The following is a 20009-nucleotide window of genomic DNA, read 5'->3' as shown; positions in this document are numbered from 1 at the left end:
GGGAATACTAAACATCCAAGGCTGACTCTGATCTCTGCTCTAGAGCCAATCAAGAACTGAGATCAGAGAAAGGCAGAGAAGTCCAGGAAGCCGCTGCATGCGGAGAACCAAGCATGGCAACGGTATGCAACCGCCTGACAAGCGACCAAGGATGTGCTGCACGCCAGGTGGGTGAGCGCGCGCCACCAGGGGAGGGCACGTTGCTGTGAGAACCTGCCCTTTTACATTTCCTGACTTCTTCCCTTTATAAAACAGTCATCCAGTATTTAATTAAACACAAGAGCTGACATCAGGAGCAGGGGGGGACAATGCGAATTAGAAGGAACGACAATGACTAATAGAACTCCACTCCCGAAGAGGTCCAGCTTGTGTAAATCCCCAGGCAGTGGAAGAGGAATGCCCGCTACGCTATGCTGTGTGCTTGACAGAAATCTAACTAGTTCAAATGCTAAATTCACTCATCTGACGTCTCTTCCCCCCGAAAGCCCCACTCGGTGTTGGGAGGATCAGTATCACTGCAGCGTCAACTTAGATCAGAGGCCCATCATGCTAGGTGTGGGATACATCGTCGAGCTTGCAATCTACATAGACAGGACAAAGGGTGGGGGAAAGGAAGGGTTGGGAGCTGAGGCCAGAGACATTCAATGACTTGCCCACAGCCACTCAGGGCGTCGGTGACAGAGCTGGGAATTCAACCCAGATCTCCCTCCTCCCAGTCCCTGACTTAATCACAATGCCGCCCTTCCCCTCTGTTATACAGTCACTACCCTTCTGAATCAGGGTCCCTGTAAGGAACACACGTGACTTCCGACAAGTCAGAGAGAGAAGGGAGGATCAGATCAAAAAAGGGAGTTTGAAAGATTCCATCTGTTACTGAGTGAGGACTCCCTGACCTTTTCTCCACCCCTCTGCAGCTCTGGATGTGGCAGCTCGTGAAGTTCCCAAGCAAATCCCCTGACTGCGTGTGCTCAGAACAGTCACTTCCTGGGCTGCCGTTTTCCGTGCTCGGGCTCTGCCCAAATGGGGATTTTTTTAGCTTGAGAATTCAGCCCAGTGAGGTCCAGAGCTGGGAGGGAAGTCAGAGTGAACACAGCATTCTCCCCAAGTGGTGGGGACGCCGAGAGATGCACATTCCCCCACGTGACTGGCCCAGCTGGGTAGGAATGGAGCCAGGTGCACACACACAGTAGAACACACCCGTTAGTTTAATGCTGCAATGCTACCCCCCGTGCCTGGTACACGTGTGCAGCTGTTTGATAGCACGGAACGCCTAGTCCATGGACCTGCTCCAAGCTGGCCACAAGCCAGGCAAATGCCACAGGGAAGCCAGCGCCTGGTGATAATGATCCTCCTCCCCTTCTCCCACATTGCCCCAGCCTCTCAGACCCCTTGGTGAGAGCATCAGGGTTTCCTGCCTGCACCCCGGCAGTGCCACGATCCTGGTGCACTCAGGGTGGGGATTCCTACCTTGGGCTGGTGCGAAGAAGACCTGGGTGTTGGGGGCAGTGCGCTGCCAGCTGTACTTGGGGCTGGGCTTGCTGAAGGATGACTTGCAGCTCATGGTGACGTTGCCCCCAAGGTAGGGTTTCCCCTGGATCTGGCACGTTGGGGGCGATGGAGGAACTGGGGAGAGCAGGAGGAGAAGACGGGTTAGTGCCTTCCGAATGTGGACATCATTACAGGGCCAATTTCCAGCTGTAACTTGCAAAATGAAACAGCGCCATCTATTGGCCACAGGCAGCACGAACAAATCCGTACTGACAGGTTTCAGAGCAGCAGCCGTGTCAGTCTGTATTCGCAAAAAGAAAAGGAGGACTTCTGGCACCTTAGAGACTAACCAATTCATTTGAGCATGAGCTTTCGTGAGCTACAGCTCACTTCATTGGATGCTCAAATAAACTGGTTAGTCTCTAAGGTGCCACAAGTCCTCCTTTTCTGTCGGTAATAGCTTATCTAAAGCGATCACTCTCCTTACAATGTGTGTGATAATCAAGGTGGGCCATTTCCAGCACAAATCCAGGGTTTAACAGGAACGTCTAATCCAGAGCAGTCACGTAAGCTTGACGCCTGTGCCCCCAGGCCCCACTATCCTAGCCCTGGCTCTGCTGTCACCGTCTGTTATTGTGAACAACCCAGAAAAGCACTCTGGCTCCAGAGGGATCTGCAATGCCCAGGAATTCGTTCATTTCCCTAAAGCACCAATGCAAGCAAACAGCACAGCATCCGCGGTATCCCATGTTCCAATGGCAGGTTTACTGCAGTGAAACCAACCTCTTATCTGGTCAGGTGAGAGGTGCCTCACTGTGCCAGGCCAAAGGGCAGCAACAGCCAGATCCTGCGAGCTGTCCACAGACAACAGCAGGGGATGGAGTGGTGCTGAGGTTCTGTTTAAATGTTTATTTCTGAACTGTCAAGACTTCCCACACATTCAATATTGCTACAGTTCAAGATTTATGCCGGGCCCTAGTGCCACACGGTGCAACAAGCCACTCAGGTAACTAGAATGAGAGACATGCTTCTAAATCTCCTAGGCTGTTTGGAAAGTCTCAGTTACAACATCAGAACACAGGCATTGCCAGACCGGATCAGACCCAAGGTCTAGTTAGCCCAGTATCCTGTCTCTGACAGTGGCAGAGGGTGGTGTAAGAACCTCACAGCATGATGCTGTGTTGTGATCTGCCCCCACATTAGGTCTCATCCGGATCACTAGCAGTCAGAGACTAGCCCAAGACCTGAAGCAGGAGGTTTAATACCTTCCCAAAAAACTTTTTGGCATTAACTATGGTAACCCTGGGTATTCTAGGTGTCCACATAAATGGCCAATCCCTCTTTGATTCTTGTTCAATTCTTGGTGTCAATGCCATGCTGGGGCAGCAAGTTCCAATGGCTAACTATGCACTGAGTGAAAAAGTATTTGCTTTTATTGGTTTTGAATTTGCCGCCTTTAAATTACAGTTACTGTCCATTTGTTTGTGTAGAACAGAAGCTCCCAATGTACCTTCTCTAGACTATTCATTATTCAATGCACTTTCTGTGTCCCTCCCTTATTCATCTCCCTTTTAACATAACAATCCCAAACTTTAGATTTTCTTTATAGATTCTCTGTAAGGTGTAGGAATAGCTTACATTTCTCCCTCAAATTTAGTACCATTAAATTTAATTGGACTTCATGTTACCCCTTCCCCTAAGCTTGGTTTGTGTCTCTGAGATGTCTCACAATCCTTTATGGTCCTGAACAACCCAAATAACTTTGTCTCATCTGCAAATTTTGCTACCTTACTGCTCCCCCGCACCTTCGCTTTCTGGATCATCAGTAATCGATTCGGGACATATCACCCTGAGGCACTTGCTCTTTACCTTCAGTCATGAGGTTTTATGTTAGTGCATCGGGCTATGGGGTGTGATCATGACAAGAGACCCTGTCCAATTCTCCTTTTTACATTGCACTCATCACCGTGGTAACCGACTGTCTTAGGGCTCCGGACCACAACTCTCCATTTCTAGACAATTAAACTCAAGTCTGTTTCAGGAGTAGTTTTTAATCTTTCATCTCTCCCCCCCACCCCCCACAGCAGCCAGCCAAGACGCCCACTGCAGGAGGTGCTGTCACTGACTGCCCAGCATGGAGCTGCACGTCCCATTTGGGGCCACCCTGGTGCCTTGCATCAGCCCCCACAGCCTCAAAAGGGCACATCTGGGGCTAGGAGGGAGAGCGCGAGGACCCAGAACTTACCCAGAACGGTGAGGTTGATGAGTCCAATATTTTTTCCGTTGATGGCATCTTCGTCCAGAATGTTGACCGTGCACATGTATTCGCCAGAATCCATTTCCTGGGTGTTGTTAATGGCAATGGAAATATTGAAGAAAGGCATAGGGTGCACAAAGCCAGTCCGGTTCTTCAGGTATGTCTCCTGCACTTTCACCGTCCCGTCCATGTACGTCAGTATCTGAAAAGGGAGAGAGGAGAATACAATGCACCTGGGAGTCCTGCAGCCGTCAGGGGGCAAAGGAGTGGTGCAAGGGAGTTGCTTCGGCTTCAAGAGGCTCATCTCCAGATTGCATCCAAACCGCTAATCACCTGGGCCAGCGGGCGTGAAGAGGCAGCTTCACGGCAGTCAATCCTCATGATCAATCCCTCTGTGGATTAGGGCTTGGGAAGCACACAAAACACAAGGGAAGCAAAAGAGAGCAACAAGCATGACCCATGGAGGTGAGGGTAAGGAATGGTGGAGGGACTAAGGGAGCTAGGACAGAGGAGACTCTGGGACGGGGCTGATGAGGGCACCAAATACTTTCCAGGGATCAGCATCGCTGAGAGAGGGCAGGACAAAGAGTAAACACGGGGAAGCCAAGACTATGCAGCGTGCAGCTGAACATCCCAACGCTCCCCAGAGTGCTGCGCTCCCAAGGTTCCAGTGAAATAGAACAGGAGAGGGAGAGAGAAGTGGGCCAGGGAGAAAACGCCCGGTGCTCAGATGGCTTCTGGAAACAGGAGCGGTGCAGAGATTTCGGGAGGCTGTTCCAGAGAGTGGCAGGAGCTGCAGGGAAGAAGACTCCCGCACCAGTCGGGGGAAGCCCAGGGCTAGGTCAGGGGAGGGAGTGAGGCAGGGAGTGAGTGAGAAGATCTAGTAGGTCACCTGGGCTTTAAATCAAGGAGGGGCTGGATCTCGCCATGACCGTGCAGTGCCACCGAGGATGGGGTCACACGTCTTTCACACGACAGAAAGTGGGCACAGCAGAAGCATTTTGCACATGCTGCCCAATGGAGAGCTGGTAGGTGGGAAGGCCAGTGAAAGGAGCTCCTGGGAGAGGAAAGCCAGCAGGAGGACACAACAGAGGTGGGGCTGAGGCGGACGCCCAGAGGCGATGGTAGACAGTGGAGTAAATTTAACAGCCATGACAAGCACAGCAAAAGCACAGACTCCCCAAAGGAGGCGCCGGCGGCCGAGCCACCATCGCTGCAGGGCCGCGAGCAAGCACGGCTGGTGAGCAGCGTGGCAGAGTCACACCTCTAACAAAGGTCACGCGAGGCCTGAGCTTAGGTGGGGGCAGAAGGAAAATGAGAGTAGAGAGAAGCTGGGGGACAAAGCAGTTTCTGCTGGACTTCAAAGGGCTCAGATCCATGGTGGCCGGGATCCGGAGAGTCCAGAGCTACCAAAGCCACTCACGGGACCGAGCCATTTCAACCAAACCCTCCCGCTGGACGAGCGAGAGCTCTCCTCTCTCAGCGCATGGGAAGGAGTCACGATCCAGGCTCAGCAGTTCATCAGCTCCTGCAGCCTGTTCCCCACCTGACGCTGTAACAGTCTGGCACCTCACAGCGATGACGCTGGGTTGCTGTGGGGGTGGCAGGACCATCACAGGGACGGGGGAGCCTGATGGGCTCTTGAATCCAAACAAAAGCAGAATAGCTGCCTAGACACTGGCACCATAACGTCACGGCTCTTCCTCCAACAGTCCCGGGGTGAGGATGCTGCTCTGGACCGATGTGTGACTCACCTGTGCACGTACCATTGGGTCAGCACATATTTAACCAGCCAGAACACTAATATTTGACTATTGTTGTCCACAAGTCAAGCTACACGACAATGTGTGGCAAGTTCTGTTCTCGGGGCTGGTGACTTAGCCATGAAATGTGCTGTGGGGTTGGTGCCGAACCAAGATTTCATTAAAAAAAGGGCAGCCATCAAACTTTGGAAGCATCCGTATATTTCTTGGCTTAGGGGACCTTCCTAGCTTCTGAGCTGGTTTACTTTTCCAGCTCCTGGTTCATAAAGACCCAGTGCTGCTTTATCAGTGTCATAACTGCTGTTCTCATGAGTTTTTCGTGAAACACGGCGGGTCTGACACCATCCCTCCCCCTCGTTATGGAAGAAACCCACGTGAGGATAGGGGGCAAACTGGAAAAAAAAGTGGTAAAACTCTGCCAAGCTCCACCCACTTTATTCAATATCAGCCCCCACTGAGTCACTGCTGATGATCGAGTCCTCACAAATGAGCTCCCAAGATAGTGATGATCTCTGACCCTTCCTCTCCTTTCCTACATGAGGAATGAAGTAGTTAACAATGGTGACCATTAAATCTCCATCGCTGGGCACGGAGTTAACCCTTCACTGGGAACAAGGGGACAATTCACATCTCTACAAGCGATCGCCCTTGGTTCTCTGCGGACTCAGGTAGACATCTCTGCATCAGTCACACTGGTGACACATCAGAGGCAAAGAGCATCCCCTGTCTCTCAGCCATGCTTTCTTTACTTAGTACAGACAAGACATATGTTAAAAGAACATTTCAGTTGCAAAGTCAAGAGCCCAGGAGTTGGGAAATGCCAGAACGAAGGCAGCCCATGCACAATGGGGCAACCCTTCAGATTCTGAACATGCACCAGGAATCCACAGATTGCAAAATTCAGAGACGTCAGTGGGACAAACCTGGTGACACAGATCACAGCAGCTCTCCGGCTGCCAGGGGCTGTGCCCAACGTATTGCGACTAACGTATTGCCTCCGCTCTAGGACTGGCACAGCCCGGCTACCTGGCAGTTCTGGGAGTGAGGGAGGTTGACTCTCTAGAGGGCGAACCCTTGGACAACACCAGGAACCCTCAGCACACCGTCAATGTTGCAATGGAATCAGCGGGCCGGCTCCTCCCTTGGTGCAAGCCAGCGTCGTGACAGGGACCGCGGCAGAGCGATGTCTGTTTGTGCAGGCAGAGTCACCCCCAGCAGGTAGCAAAGGGTGGGCAGGGAGGAGCAGCATGGCCTGAGGGCAGGAGACCGGAGACAGGAGGGTGGCCTGCATGCAGCACAGGAGAGGAGGACGAGACAGCCTCAGAGCCTAGAGCAGCTTTTAGTCAGGCAGGTACCCATGACAACTGGGGGGTGAGGGAAGGGAGCACTTTGAAAGGGCAGTGGCAGAGCAGGTCTGGTACAGCACAGGGAGGTCCCTTCCCTGTGCTCTCCCGGCCCCTTAGTGCACACACTAGCCTGGCCCAGCTCCAGCTGTCCCTGCACAGAACCCTTCCTATGGGCTCCTCTCACTTCTCACAGGCCTGGTGAGGCTGTAATGGGTCCCTCCCATCCCTCTCCGGCCCCAGGAATCTCTGCCCCCCCGGCTCCTCCTGGCGACGTAATACACTACTGTCTGTGTCAGCGATCTGGTGAGCTTGTTCTACACCGCTCCCCGTGGAGATTCCCCCAACAGACACTCCTTTGTGCTTGAAGTCAGAACAAGCAGATGGAAATAAAAGCTAGTCAAGTAACAAACTGGCTCTGTCGAAACCGGGCGGTGCAACACCAGGAGTCGGCAGCACTTGAAAAATGCCACACGCCCCCCCACCCTCACACACACGCTTTCCTCGGCATTTGGAAAGCCCTGCTCACACCAATGTGTTGCAATGCCTGGGACAAGGCCTTTTGTCTCACTGAACAGGCTTCTCCTCCACAATGATTTATCCCCAGGGTGTAGGGGAGGCCCAGGTATTGCAGATGCACCCAGGACATCTTTTGGGATGACGGGAGCCCTGTTTTCTAGGACTGGGCAAGGAAAAGTACAAGGGTTTCATCAGAAACATGCGTGAACCTGGGTCGCGTTTACCTGGGAGGAGCCAGAGCGGTTCCGTGAGCAAATCTCACCGTTCTTGCACGGACATTTTGGAAAAGTTTCTGAATGGGAGGAGCTGGTGCCTCCAGAATCCACATTGTCCAGTCCTGGAATTGAACCCAGGACAGGAAGCTGGAAGACCCCAAGTTTTATCCCCACCTCTGCTGCCGACAGCCTTCTACAGAACTTGGCAAATATTTCCTTGCCTCCCACAGCCCCAGTGACATACGTGCCCACCTCCGTTTTACAGACAGGGTCCCAGACTCAGGGGCGCGGGAATAATTTGTATAGTGGGGGGTGCTGAGAGCCACTAAACCAAACTGTAAACCACGTCTATGATGGAAACCCCTTCAAGCCAGGGGGTGCAGCAGCTTCCCCTGCACTCCTACTTCCAGCGCCTATTCCCAGGCCGAATGACCTGTCTAAGATGAGCAGAGCGGGTGTAGCCGTGTCAGTCCCGGGATCTTAGAGAGACGAGGCGGGGGAGGTAACATCTTCTATTGGGGAGAGAGACGGTTTTAAGCTCCACAGAGCTCCGCTCCAGATCGGGGAGCATCACAGCTAAATACCAGGTGGAACAAATTTATTTAGCTGTGACGCTGAGAGTACCTGTCCCAGCCCCGAAGAAGAGCTCTGTGTGGCTCTAAAGCTCATCTCTCTCCCCCACAGAAGTCGGTCCAATAAAAGATATTCCCTCCCCCACCTCGTCAGTCTAAGTTGACACAGAGACAAGAGGAGAAGCCAGGCCCGTGTCTAAGCTCCTAGGCCACTTTCCAGGCAAACACCGAGCTTCCCCGAGGGCTTGTGGGCACCAGAGCACGCAGCTAGGCAGGGCTCCATGACCTATGCCACAGCAGCTATCGAGAGAGCCCACACTGGACGCACTCATTCACTGTCACACTTGCCCCCCAACGAGGTGTGGGTCACCATCACTGACTGCAGCTCCCTTAGCTCCCAGCTCCCCCTCCCAACCGAACAGGAGCACGGAGGAGCCAAGGGAGGGGAGCTGGTAGCTGAAGTGCAGCCAGCAGCTGACACTCTCACCCTGTGGTCACCAGTGAAGCATCTCCTCTCGCTGTGAGGCTCCTCGCCAAGCCCCCAGAGCGCCCCAGTCAGGCACAGCCGGAGCCCTGGGCTCCCCTGGGTGGTGTCCGCCTCTCTGGCCCCCATGCCTTTTACCTGCAAACGATTGGCTCCAGGTCTCTCAAGGACCCACGAGACATAGGGACTCTTCTGAGAGGTGCTCGTGTACCAGATCGGCAACACCACCCTCTGCCCTTGGATCGTAGAGATAGAGGCTTGTCCCACTCTGACTTCCAGTAGCGCCGAAGAGAGACCTGCAGAGAGAGAGAGAAATTCAGTACTAAGGGTGCATCCTGACTCCCAGGAACCAGCCCTACTACATCCAAAACTGAGCATCAAACCCCAGAGCCCCCGGGCACCCACTGAGATCCCAGGATCTTGCGGTGCACCAGGCGCAAGAGAAGGGGACGCTCCACAGCTGACATCACTGACCACTCAGAACGACGTGAAAGAGATACCGTAAATGATACCTCGCACTGCAATAGCACGGGTAATCTGAGGCTCTCAAAGCACAGTACTGACCCTAGGTAGCCATCACCGGGGTGCCATGCTTAAGGGCTGCACTGAGTTTGTGCAGTATGACTCCTTTGTCAGGCTTGAAAACAAGCGTTAAGGGGACGTGGGTGGCATGTAGGGTCATGTGTCCCCCCAGATTTGCTGCTTGGCTTGGACTGAGCATGTTCACATGGACTGAGCATGCTCAGTAACACTGCTGAAGCGGGCTGCCCTCACTCCGCTCCCCCACTATTGGGGGACACAGGTCGTCTCCTACCCTCCCGGCACTTCCTCTCAGGGTAACGATTTCGTTGTCTGGAAAGTTACGAGCAAATCCGTGCAGGAGTCTACGACCTGCACCTGAAATTTCAGAGCTGGAGCCCAGCATTATTTTGCGCCTCACTAATTTACACACAGATTTTGTTTTTAAACACATGAAACTGTGGACGGGTGACTCCTCTGAACAATAAACCCCAAACCTAGTTTATGCATGGACTAGTTTTATAAAAACCATCAGAAACAAGGAAGCCGTGAGCATCGGTCATGATCTATCTTGTGTGTACCCATCACTGTAGTAGGTGAGTGCCTCACAGTCATCAGTGTATTTACCCTCCAATCGGCCCTGTGAGGCAGGACAGTGCTGCTGTCCTCATTGTACAGATGGCGAACAGAAGAATGAAGAGGCGAAGGGTCTGTTTACATCGATCACATTTATAACATGGAAACAGAATGAAGTCCAAACCAGGGATATAACAATAAAACAAGCAATTTAAAACAAGCAATTTCACAAAGCTGAAAACAATTATGCGCCAGATCCACTGAGGGAAGAATTTAATCAGAGACACATGAATGATAATTGGGAATTGTTTAAGAACACTTTACTAGAAGCCCCAAAAGCCACAATCAAGGAAGGAGGCCATATTAGTTTAAAAACTGAGCTGGTTGAGAGGGAGAAGTGAAGGCAGCTATAAAAATAAAATATATAATAAACAGAAGCAAGGGGAAGTCAACGGTAATTAATATAAATCAGAAGCTAGGAATTGTAGAAAATTGATAAGGGAAGCAAAGGACACAAGGAGAAATCTATGGTCAGCAGAGTTATGGATGATATGAAGGAGTTTAAGTATATTAGGAACAAAAATAATCCTGCCAACAATATTTGTCCATTGCTAGATGGAAATGGCAAAATTATAAATAATAATTCAGAGAAGACAGAATTGTTCAATAAATATTTTTGTTCTGTATTTTGGGAAAACACAGATGCTGTAGTCATATCATATAACAAAACTCTTTTCATTCCACTGGAATCTCTGGAGGAAGTTAAACAAAAGCTAGTAAAGTTAGACATTTTAAAATCAGCAGGTCCAGATAACTTGCATGCAAGAGTTTTCAAAGAGCTGGCTGAGTAGTTGATTGGACTATGAATGTTGATTTTCAACAAATCTTAGAGCACTGCGGAAATTCCATAAAACTGAAAGAAGGCTAATGTTGTGCCGTTATTTAAAAAGGGGAAACAGGATGACACAGGTAATTATAACTGATCAATTTGACATCAATCCCAGGCAAGATAATGGAACATCTGACATGGGACTTAATTAATAAAGAATTAAAGGAGAGTAATATAATTAAAGCAAATCAATATGAATTTATGAAAAATAGATCCTGTCAGATTAACTTGATATCTTTTTTTTTGGCTGAGATTACAAATTTGGCTGATAAAGGTAACAATGCTGAGGTAATATACTTCGATTTCTGCAAGGTGTTTGACTTGGTACTGCATGACATTTTGATTAAAAAGCTAGAATGATATCAAATTAACACAGTACACATTAAAGGTGTTAAAAACTACCTAACTGGCAGACCTCAAAATGGAACTGTAAACAGGGAATCATCATAGAATCATAGAATATCAGGGTTGGAAGGGACCTCAGGAGGTCATCTAGTCCAACCCCCTGCTCAAAAGCAGGACCCACCCCCAATTAAATCATCCCAGCCAGGGCTTTGTCAAGCCTGACCTTAAAAACTTCTAAGGAAGGAGATTCCACCACCTCCCTAGGCAACACATTCCAGTGTTTCACCACCCTCCTAGTGAAAAAGATTTTCCTAATATCCAACCTAAACCTCCCCCACTGCAACTTGAGACCATTACTCCTTGTCCTGTCCTCTTCCACCACTGAGAATAGTCTACAACCATCCTCTTTGGAACCCCCTTTCAGGTAGTTGAAAGCAGCTATCAAATCCCCCCTCATTCTTCTCTTCCGCAGACTAAACAATCCAAGTTCCCTCAGCCTCTCCTCATAAGTCATGTGTTCTAGACCCCTAATCATTTTTGTTGCCCTTCGCTGGACTCTCTCCAATTTATCCACATCCTTCTTGTAGTGTGGGGCCCAAAACTGGACACAGTACTCCAGATGAGACCTCACCAATGTCGAATAGAGGGGGACGATCACGTCCCTCGATCTGCTCGCTATGCCCCTACTTATACATCCCAAAATGCCATTGGCCTTCTCGGCAACAAGGGCACACTGCTGACTCATATCCAGCTTCTCGTCCACTGTCACCCCTAGGTCCTTTTCCGCAGAACTGCTGCCTAGCCATTCGGTCCTTAGTCTGTAGCTGTGCATTGGGTTCTTCTGTCCTAAGTGCATAAAGCAGGTGTATTTCTAGTGGGGTCCAACAGGGGGTGCCCAAAGCTATTTAAAATTTATCAGCGACCTGGAAGAAAACAAAATATTAATTGATAAAGTTGGCAGATGACATAAAAATTGGCAGAGTGGTACATACTGAAGAGGACAGGTCACTGATACAGAGCAATCTGGATCTCTTAGTGAGCCAGGCACAAGCAAACAATTTGTGTTTGAATACAGCTAAATGTAAATGTATATATCTAGGAACAAATGCTCTAGGCCATACTTGCAGGATGGGGGACTCTGTCTCGGGAAGCGGTGAGTCTGAGAAAGATTTTGGGGTGTTGGTGGGTAATCAGCTGAACGTGAGCTCCCAGTGCGAAGCTGCAGCCAAAGACCTAATGCGCCCCTGGGATGCATAAACAGGGGAGTCTCGAGTAGGAGAGGAGAGATTATTTTACCTCTGAATTTGGCAGTGGTACAACCATGGCTGGAATCCTGTGTCCAGTTCTGGTGTCCACAGTTCAAGAAGGATGGGGTAGGATCTGAGTTACTACAGAAAATTCTTCCCTGGGTGTCTGGCTGGTGAATCTTGCCCATAGGCTCAGGGTTCAGTGGATCGCCATATTTGGGGTCGGGAAGGAATTTTCCTCCAGGGCAGATTGGCAGAGGCCCTGGGGGTTTTTCGCCTTCCTCTGCAACATGGGGGATTCTCTGCTCCTTGAAGTCTTTAAACCATGATTTGAGGACTTCAATAGCTCAGACATAGGTGAGAGGTTTTTCACAGGAGTGGGTGGGTGAGATTCTGTGGCCTGCGTTGGGCAGGAGGTCAGACTAGATGATCAAAATTGTCCCTTCTGACCTTAATATCTATGAATCTAGGCTGGTGATAAATTGGAGAGGGTTCAGAGAAGAGCCATGAGAATGATACAGGATTAGAAAATCTGCCTTAGAGTGATACGCTCAAAGAGCTCAATCTGTTTATCTTAACAAAGAGAAGGTGAAGGGGTGACTTGATCACAATCTGTACCTGTATGGGGAACAAATATTTAATAATAGGCTCTTCGGTCTCGCAGGGAAAGGTCTAACACAATCCGGTGGCTGGGACTTGAAGCTAGACAAATTCAGACAGGAAATAAGGTGTGCATTTTGACAGTGAGAGTCATTAACCATTGGAACAACTCACCAAGGGTTGTGGTGGATTCTCCATCACTGACAATGTTTAAATCCAGACTGGATGGTTTTCTAAAAGCTCTGCTCCGGGAATTATTATGGGGCAGGTCTCTGGCAGGTGCTATGCACGGGGTCAGACAAGATGGTCACAGTGGTCCCTTCTGGCCTTGGCATCTATCCCCACTGCAGCAGGGAGCTTGTCTCCCGTGCGGGTAGAGGTACACGCACTTCCTCTGCTCGAGTGCGCTGAAAAATAGCAGCCTGGGCTAGCTGCCCGAGTAGAATCCCGCCCAACCCCAAGGGCACGTACTCGGGAGGCCAGCCTCAGCCCGAGCTCGAGCAGAGCTGGCGTGTGTGCATCCACCCGAGCTGGCAATTCCAGCTCCCAGCTGCAGCGTAGGGAGTTTATGGCACAACAGGGAACTGAACCCATGTCTCCAGAGTCCCAGGCAAGTGCACTAACCACTGGACCATCCTGCCTCTAATCTGATGTTTTTATTCTGATCACAGCATCTCATGAATAAAAATGCCTTAAAAGATGCTTTCTATGAACTCTGGGTACATAACGTTCTTGATGCCCAAGCTCCTGTCAAAGGGTTTCTACGTTAGCTGTGCCAAACAGGCACTCCTGCACTGTCTCCAACTTCACAGCAACAAGATTCCACAGCAAGATGGGAGAGTCGCAGGACACTGAGCTCAGCAGCAGTTGGGTCCCTGCTCCCAAGGTATTGAAGAGCAATGCAAGCAGGGAGCTTCCCCTGGAGTGCTGCTTCATAATCCAGCAGGGCTCCCCCTCCCACACCTCCTAGGAAAGCTGCAGAGATGTATTTGAAGCTGCCTGGTGCAGTTACAGGCAGAAGTTCAAGGGCTGAGCTGGCACAGGAGATGGGTGGGGCAGGGAAGTTGGCAGGGAGCAAGCTGGTGTTTTCATACCAGCTTAGCTGGAGCAACAGCAGAACAAATCAGGCACTCAAGTGGATGCCAACACTGTTTAAACTATCTGACCTTTAAAGTACTGTATCATTATTGGGCTTCAGAGTTAACAGCCCTTTTGAGATGAACAGGGGGATTCAGCTCTCTTTACAGCTCTGACTGTACCAACCTGTATGGGATTTGCAGGGCGAGAACAGGCTATAGGACGGAAGAGTTTGGAGGAGGCACTAGGAAGTCAGTCTGTGTGCACATGGCCTGAATGCTAGCAGCAGCCCCTCTGTAAATAGTTCTCTTAGTAAAGAGCCACTTGAGTCTGACAATCTGGAGCCCTCTCGCGTTACGACTTAGCATGCAGTACATGCAACAGTGACAATGCTAGATAACGTCAAACTAAGGTTCCCCTCACAACCACAAGGGCTGGAAACCCTGGTTATCTTTAGATGAAAGCTTAGCTTCTCCAGAATCTAAACAAGTCTTGGGGGGCTGCATCGTTGCCGGTCCGGAGGGTTCAAAAGTCATGAGTGTGGCTCCTCCCAAATCAAGAGATTGGTTTAAAAATACATGCGATTTTCGGAGTCCTTAGGGGGCGCTTGTGTCACATTTCAACCTTTTCTCTACAACTGTGAGACCAACTTATTTTTAATTGAAAGCAGAAGATTCTCACCTAATCTCCTGACTCCAGAAGGCAAAGTTTTAAGAAAAAATAACTGCAGTGAGACCAGAGAGAAAACAGAGAGTCGGCAACACTGGATCCGGCTGAACACCTCCCTAGAGTTGGGCGGGGTTTGGCATCCCTGATCCATAGCATTTGTATTCTTCTGTCACAGCTGAGGAGGGGAAACTCCCAAGACAGTGAAAGTGAAACGGTTTGCAGGACAGTTTGTGTTTTTTGGATGAGGGCTGTGGCCAATGGACCCGTCCTTCTGTAAAGACACTGGAAACATTTCTGTTTGTACTCTCACTGCAGATAGGCACTGGCTGCTTCAGCTCTTCTGGCTTCTTAATGTTTTAATTGTAGTGGCTCTCACGGAAACATTTCAAATAGAAACTAATGGCTCCTGATAGTGACGAGCCCGATTCTAACTGTTCCGATTTGTATACAGCAGCTACAGGGTGATGCATCAGCCGAGATCTGACTGGCTGAGATTATGCTGCATCTTTCTGACATTCCAATACCACGAACATGCCAAAGAGAGAGGCGACTTGCCCACAAGGGAAGGGGAATCATCATAAAGCCCTTGGACTTTGCCCCCTGCCATTTCCGTTGACTAAATTCCATAAATAACCTGACTGCAATGTTTGTTAGCATCAGAAATACAATCTATTAGCAGGAGACCTTGTATAGAGGGGCTAGTGACCAGAAACAAGTTGTCCGATGAATTTTAATGCACCAGCTCCCTTGGGATTTATTTAGAAATGTTGATCATGTGTGTTTACATTTGTGCCAGCAATGATGAAGCTGGATGAGTGGATTCTTGGGGCTGTGTCTCTGCAATCAACTAGGGCTCTTCCGTCCACAACATACATGCAGGCAGGGCTGCCAGCTAGATGCAATAGATTTCCGAGCTATAGGCTCTTCAGGGCAGGGGATGGCATTTTGTACAGCATCAAGTACAGCACTTGGGCTCAGGGGAAAATAGTCACTGTGTTTGTGACTGAAAATTGGTATTTTACAGTCAGTCCTACACACTTCTGGCTGCCTTCTGCTGTATGTCAATTGCGCTGCAGGGGGCAGAGGAAGCCGATTTCGTTCCTGCCCATCCTCTTGGCACCTGGCAAGGTGGTTTGCCTAATGTCACGTGCTCCAGTTGGATGTGTGTAAACACTGGAATTTATAGGGGCCATAAAAATTCCATGTGATGAAATGGAAAAGATTGGAACTGTTTAATTTAGAGATTAAGCGAACATCAGAGATACATACAAAAAAAAAAGTGACAGCTGATAGAAAACTGGCACCCTTATGTAGCCCCCGATACAATGCAAACGCAAGAGAACAGTCACTGAAAATGAAAGGCAACATTCAAACCTGATCAAAAATACCTTTAACACGGTGTATAATTAGCTGGCGAAACTCCCTGACCACAGAATATCAGAAAGGCAGCTCATATGCAGAACCATATCTATCTATATCTAAGAACATCCATAGTTATAAACTGACAGGACAAAAGTTACATGGGATATAAAGCCTCATGGTTCAAGGCACAACCCACCACCAGTGGCCTGGAGTCAGAAACATCCCATATGGGCAGGTTATCCCATAACTGTCCACCAGGGAGCTCATGCACTTGCCTCTGAAGCAGCTAGTCCTGGCCACTGACCGACAGGATTATGGGATAGATAGACCCTGGAATGAAGCCTCCAGGCGTCTTTGGAAGCCCCGTTTCAACGGGGCCAACTGAGCAGACTGGTTAGCTGGCCAGCATGCAATGGGCCAAATGGCATTGACAGTTTGCAAACAGTGCTCTCACCTAGCTCCACGAGCAAGTCTCCAGGGATTGACCCCTCTCTAATCCCTTCTGCTGCTCGCTCAATATTTGCCGCTTTTCCAAGAGAAATATTCGTACCCAAAGTCAGCAGGTCCCATTAGTTACCAGCCACTGCAAGGCCCTGATTTTGCAGGGTAATTTGGCATGTACTTAAGCACCCTGCAGAACTGGGGCCTCGAACACGTATGGGTTACACATCAAACAATGCATGTGGTTGGAACGCCGGTCCGGACCAGAGGCGCACAGATCTGGAACAGCCACATTCAGTGCTAGTCTCCTTCCCACTTAGCTAATGGCTGAGCCATTTCCCCCGATAAATTCAGCAAAACCAAATTTGCTTCCAGACTGGATCTGATCATCGCAACAAGAGCGATGACGGCTCCTCCCTCTTGGGGCTCCCGCACCCCAGAACAGCACAAGGGTCTTTGCTACATGTTTGTGCTCCTCAGGAGCGCCGAAGGATGTGCCATCTGTCTTCAGAAGGGAAGGATTTCCGGGCTCTCGAGGTCGAGCATTCGGTAAGAGGATGCAAGACAATGGGAGTAAGACATTTCCCTGCACACAGGAACAGCTCTGACATCAGGACCAGCCATTTCCACAGGACCCCGCCAAAAAACAAAGCCCTGGAAATGCTCACGACAACAACAGGAAGTTGCACTCATGGCCTGTTTGATAAAGCATCTAGATTTGTTTGAGTCTCGTTCCCATCTACTGGCATCCCGCAGGCTCCTCCGGCTGGTTGTTCCTGCCTTACCCTGGCCTTTTCCTCCTGCTGATAAGAATGCGAAGAGTCCTGGCCAGCTGGTTTCAAACCCCCTCAGTTCTTCTGCACACGCTCCTGCTACTCATGGCTGGGGACTAGGTGGGGTGACCTCTGAAATGAGTACAAGGCTATTCACAGCAGGGGACCAAAGGTTTGATGACAGCACCCCATCAGAGGGGACTAACAGAAGAGCCAGCTCCAGGACCATTCATATGACTGTCCACTTTAGCATGCACCTAATGGCCTCTTTCCTCGGAGGGAGGGACTAGGTGACATTGGGCAGCATGTCAGAAGACGACCCAGCCGACGTAGTCTTCATTCTGGGCTGCAGAGGGGAGCTTGGGTACATGTGCACGAGGACTCTGCATCACAGAACTTACAATGCTCTTCACAAGAGAAACGCGGGGTAAGACGCACGCCCTGAACTGACAGAGAATGGAGCAGCTCAGTGCCCAGCTCAGCCAGATTTCCCTCCTCCAGACAGCGGACAGCCAGAGAGAAAAGCTGGAGAACAGGCAGAGTAACATTGCATTGAGGCAATCAGAAGATTAAACACCTCCTGCAGAAGAGTTCTTAAAGGGGAAAGTGGGCCAGGGAGGGGGATTACGAGGTCTAAACATGGCCCCTCAATATGGTGACTGGAGTGGGCAAAAATACCCCTGAATTTTCGGTTTGCTACGTTGTAGCCATGTCGGTCCCCGGATATTAGAGACAAGGCGGGTGAGGTAACGTCTTTCATTGGAGCAACTTCTGTTGATGCGAGAGACACGCTTTCGAGCTACACGGAGCTTGCCTCCAGATCTCAAGAAGAGCTCTGTGTGACTGGAAAGCATCTCTCCCCCAAACAGAAGTTGCTCCAATAAACGATATTACCTCACCCACCTTCTCTCACACCAATTTTCTGGCTGTTACAAGAGCAACCTAATCGTGTGAAAAATTGGTTGAGTGGCAGAAGAAGGTCTAGAAATAAACATTCCTTGAGCCCCAGCTTGACCGCCTTGGCTTGAGCCCCTTTTCAGTTATTAGTTGTCCACATGCCTAGACATGCCCGACCCAGGCAGCGGGGCCCACTCTCCTTGATGGCATATTAGTGCCTCTACCACAACCCTATGAACCTGGGAGACTGTAGATGGCACGTCAAGGCACAGACACCTTCTCAAATGGCAGGAAATAAGTTCTTCCAAAGGTTCTTCCTGTCTAAGGCTCCCAAACTTGCCCCGGTCCCAGCACCGAGTTATACGGGACCAGTCTAGCGAGACCATAATAGGACTGGGTGAAATCTCTCCACTCGCTCTGCTGCCATTTGTCAGGTGTTAAATTTCACTTCAGTGTTTCAGGCCGCAGCCCAGCCAGACCCATTGTTTGGACAGAGGCTTCCAAATGATCTGTGCCGATAACAGAGATCTAGCAGGGGACCCGACTCCACTTGCAGGGTTTCCAACGTGGGGACAAGTCATAAATAGTCATTTTGTAGTTTTAATCCTCCCCGCTCCGTCCTCCAAGGTGCTGCCCGTCAGAACAGCGGCAATTAGTAGCCTCCTAAAATTAGCTTAATCTGATCTCCAGTGCAAGTGCTAGAGATCTCTCGGTGCGAGGCTCAATCTCTCTCTCTCATTAGATCTCATGGCCTGGAATAGAAACATTGCCCAGAGAGGCTCAGGCGTACACTGGTCTGTGATCTGTGTCATACCTATGCAGAGGATGTGAATCGGGCCCTCTAGGGCCAATTTCTCAGCATGTTCAGGCTTTCCATCTCATTGGATTGTTATTTTCTAGAGTCACTTATTACTATGCAGCTCCGAGAGGCCCCAGCTGAGCTCGGGGTCCATAAGAGACTGTGTCCCTGCCCCGCAGAGCTGACAGTCCAAGGGTGGGAGAAAATGGACTGTGCAGCCAAGGTGCATGGAGATTAAGTGACTTGTTAAGGTCACACAGGCAGAGCAGAGAATTGAACGGGGGTCTCCTCAATCCCAGTCTGGCCTTAACCATGCAGGCCCGCCTTCCTCTCTGGAGTTTATTAAAATGCACCCAGTTTCCCCTTGTTAGTCTCCCTCCAGTTGGGGTTATTTATGGAGGGCTCCGTTACTGAGACCCCTCGCCCCCCATTTTAACGCTGCAAACAGACAGCTGGTTTCCAGGGAGAACGCCCACAGCAAAAGGCAGCTTGTCCCTGCCACGTTCACGGCTGCAGCAAACACAGGCCATGCTCACCGGATTAGGCATGGGTGACGACACAACCAAGAAGCAAAGCACTGGGGAATATTAATGGGATGGAAGTGCATCCTTGAGTCACACTCGGAACTTAAAGGCATCCCAGGGAGAACGCTGCTGCCCCCCAAGCCCCCATCACTGATGAGAGCTGCTTTAATTGCTGGAGTTACAACCCAGGAGATTATTTTCCAACACTGCAGAAGGAGGATCAGCTGGAAAGTAATCTACTAGAGAGGTCAACAGTGCACTGTTGGAAGGGGAGAGGCAAAGAGCTACAGCCGGAGAGATACTTGCCTTTGCTTCCTCTAGCATCTGAGAGAGGCTGGGTCACTCAGTCACATCTAAAATGTTTCTGGGCCGCGCTGCCAGATCCAAACAGGCTCTCCCTGGGGCTGATCTCGAGCTGAGCATACCAGGAACCCCTTGTTAGAATCCAATCCCTGCCCTGCCCTTCTGCCCGCTTCCAAACAAGAGTTAAAACAGGCTGACCCTGTCTGATCCGCCGTGACAGCGAGCAGCTGGCTTTCTAGCAACAGCCCATGTGCTGTCTCTGCACTGGGTTTCCAATACGTTTCCAAAGCCCATTCCCATTTACATAAAGGGCTCTAATAAGGGCATTGATTACCTGCCACCACTAT

At 50.2% G+C, this 20009-nt stretch overlaps 1 protein-coding gene across 1 annotated transcript in view; it reads right to left on the bottom strand.

Annotated features, from left to right (window-relative positions):
- Positions 1-20009, bottom strand: part of ESAM (endothelial cell adhesion molecule) — an 89418-nt gene that overhangs the window by 11879 nt on the left and 57530 nt on the right. Inside the window, exons 2-4 of the mRNA XM_073321112.1 lie at positions 8780-8937; positions 3734-3947; positions 1468-1623 (exon numbers count right to left, since the gene is read on the bottom strand). Coding sequence (XP_073177213.1) covers positions 1468-1623; positions 3734-3947; positions 8780-8937 — 528 coding nt within the window. The remainder of the gene's footprint in view (positions 1-1467; positions 1624-3733; positions 3948-8779; positions 8938-20009) is intronic.

Source organism: Lepidochelys kempii, chromosome 22 (assembly GCF_965140265.1).
Source record: "Lepidochelys kempii isolate rLepKem1 chromosome 22, rLepKem1.hap2, whole genome shotgun sequence".
Classification (NCBI taxonomy): Eukaryota; Metazoa; Chordata; order Testudines; family Cheloniidae; genus Lepidochelys; species Lepidochelys kempii.
The sequence above is the reverse complement of the archived record's forward strand: the minus strand, read 5'-3'. Positions and strand labels throughout refer to the sequence as shown.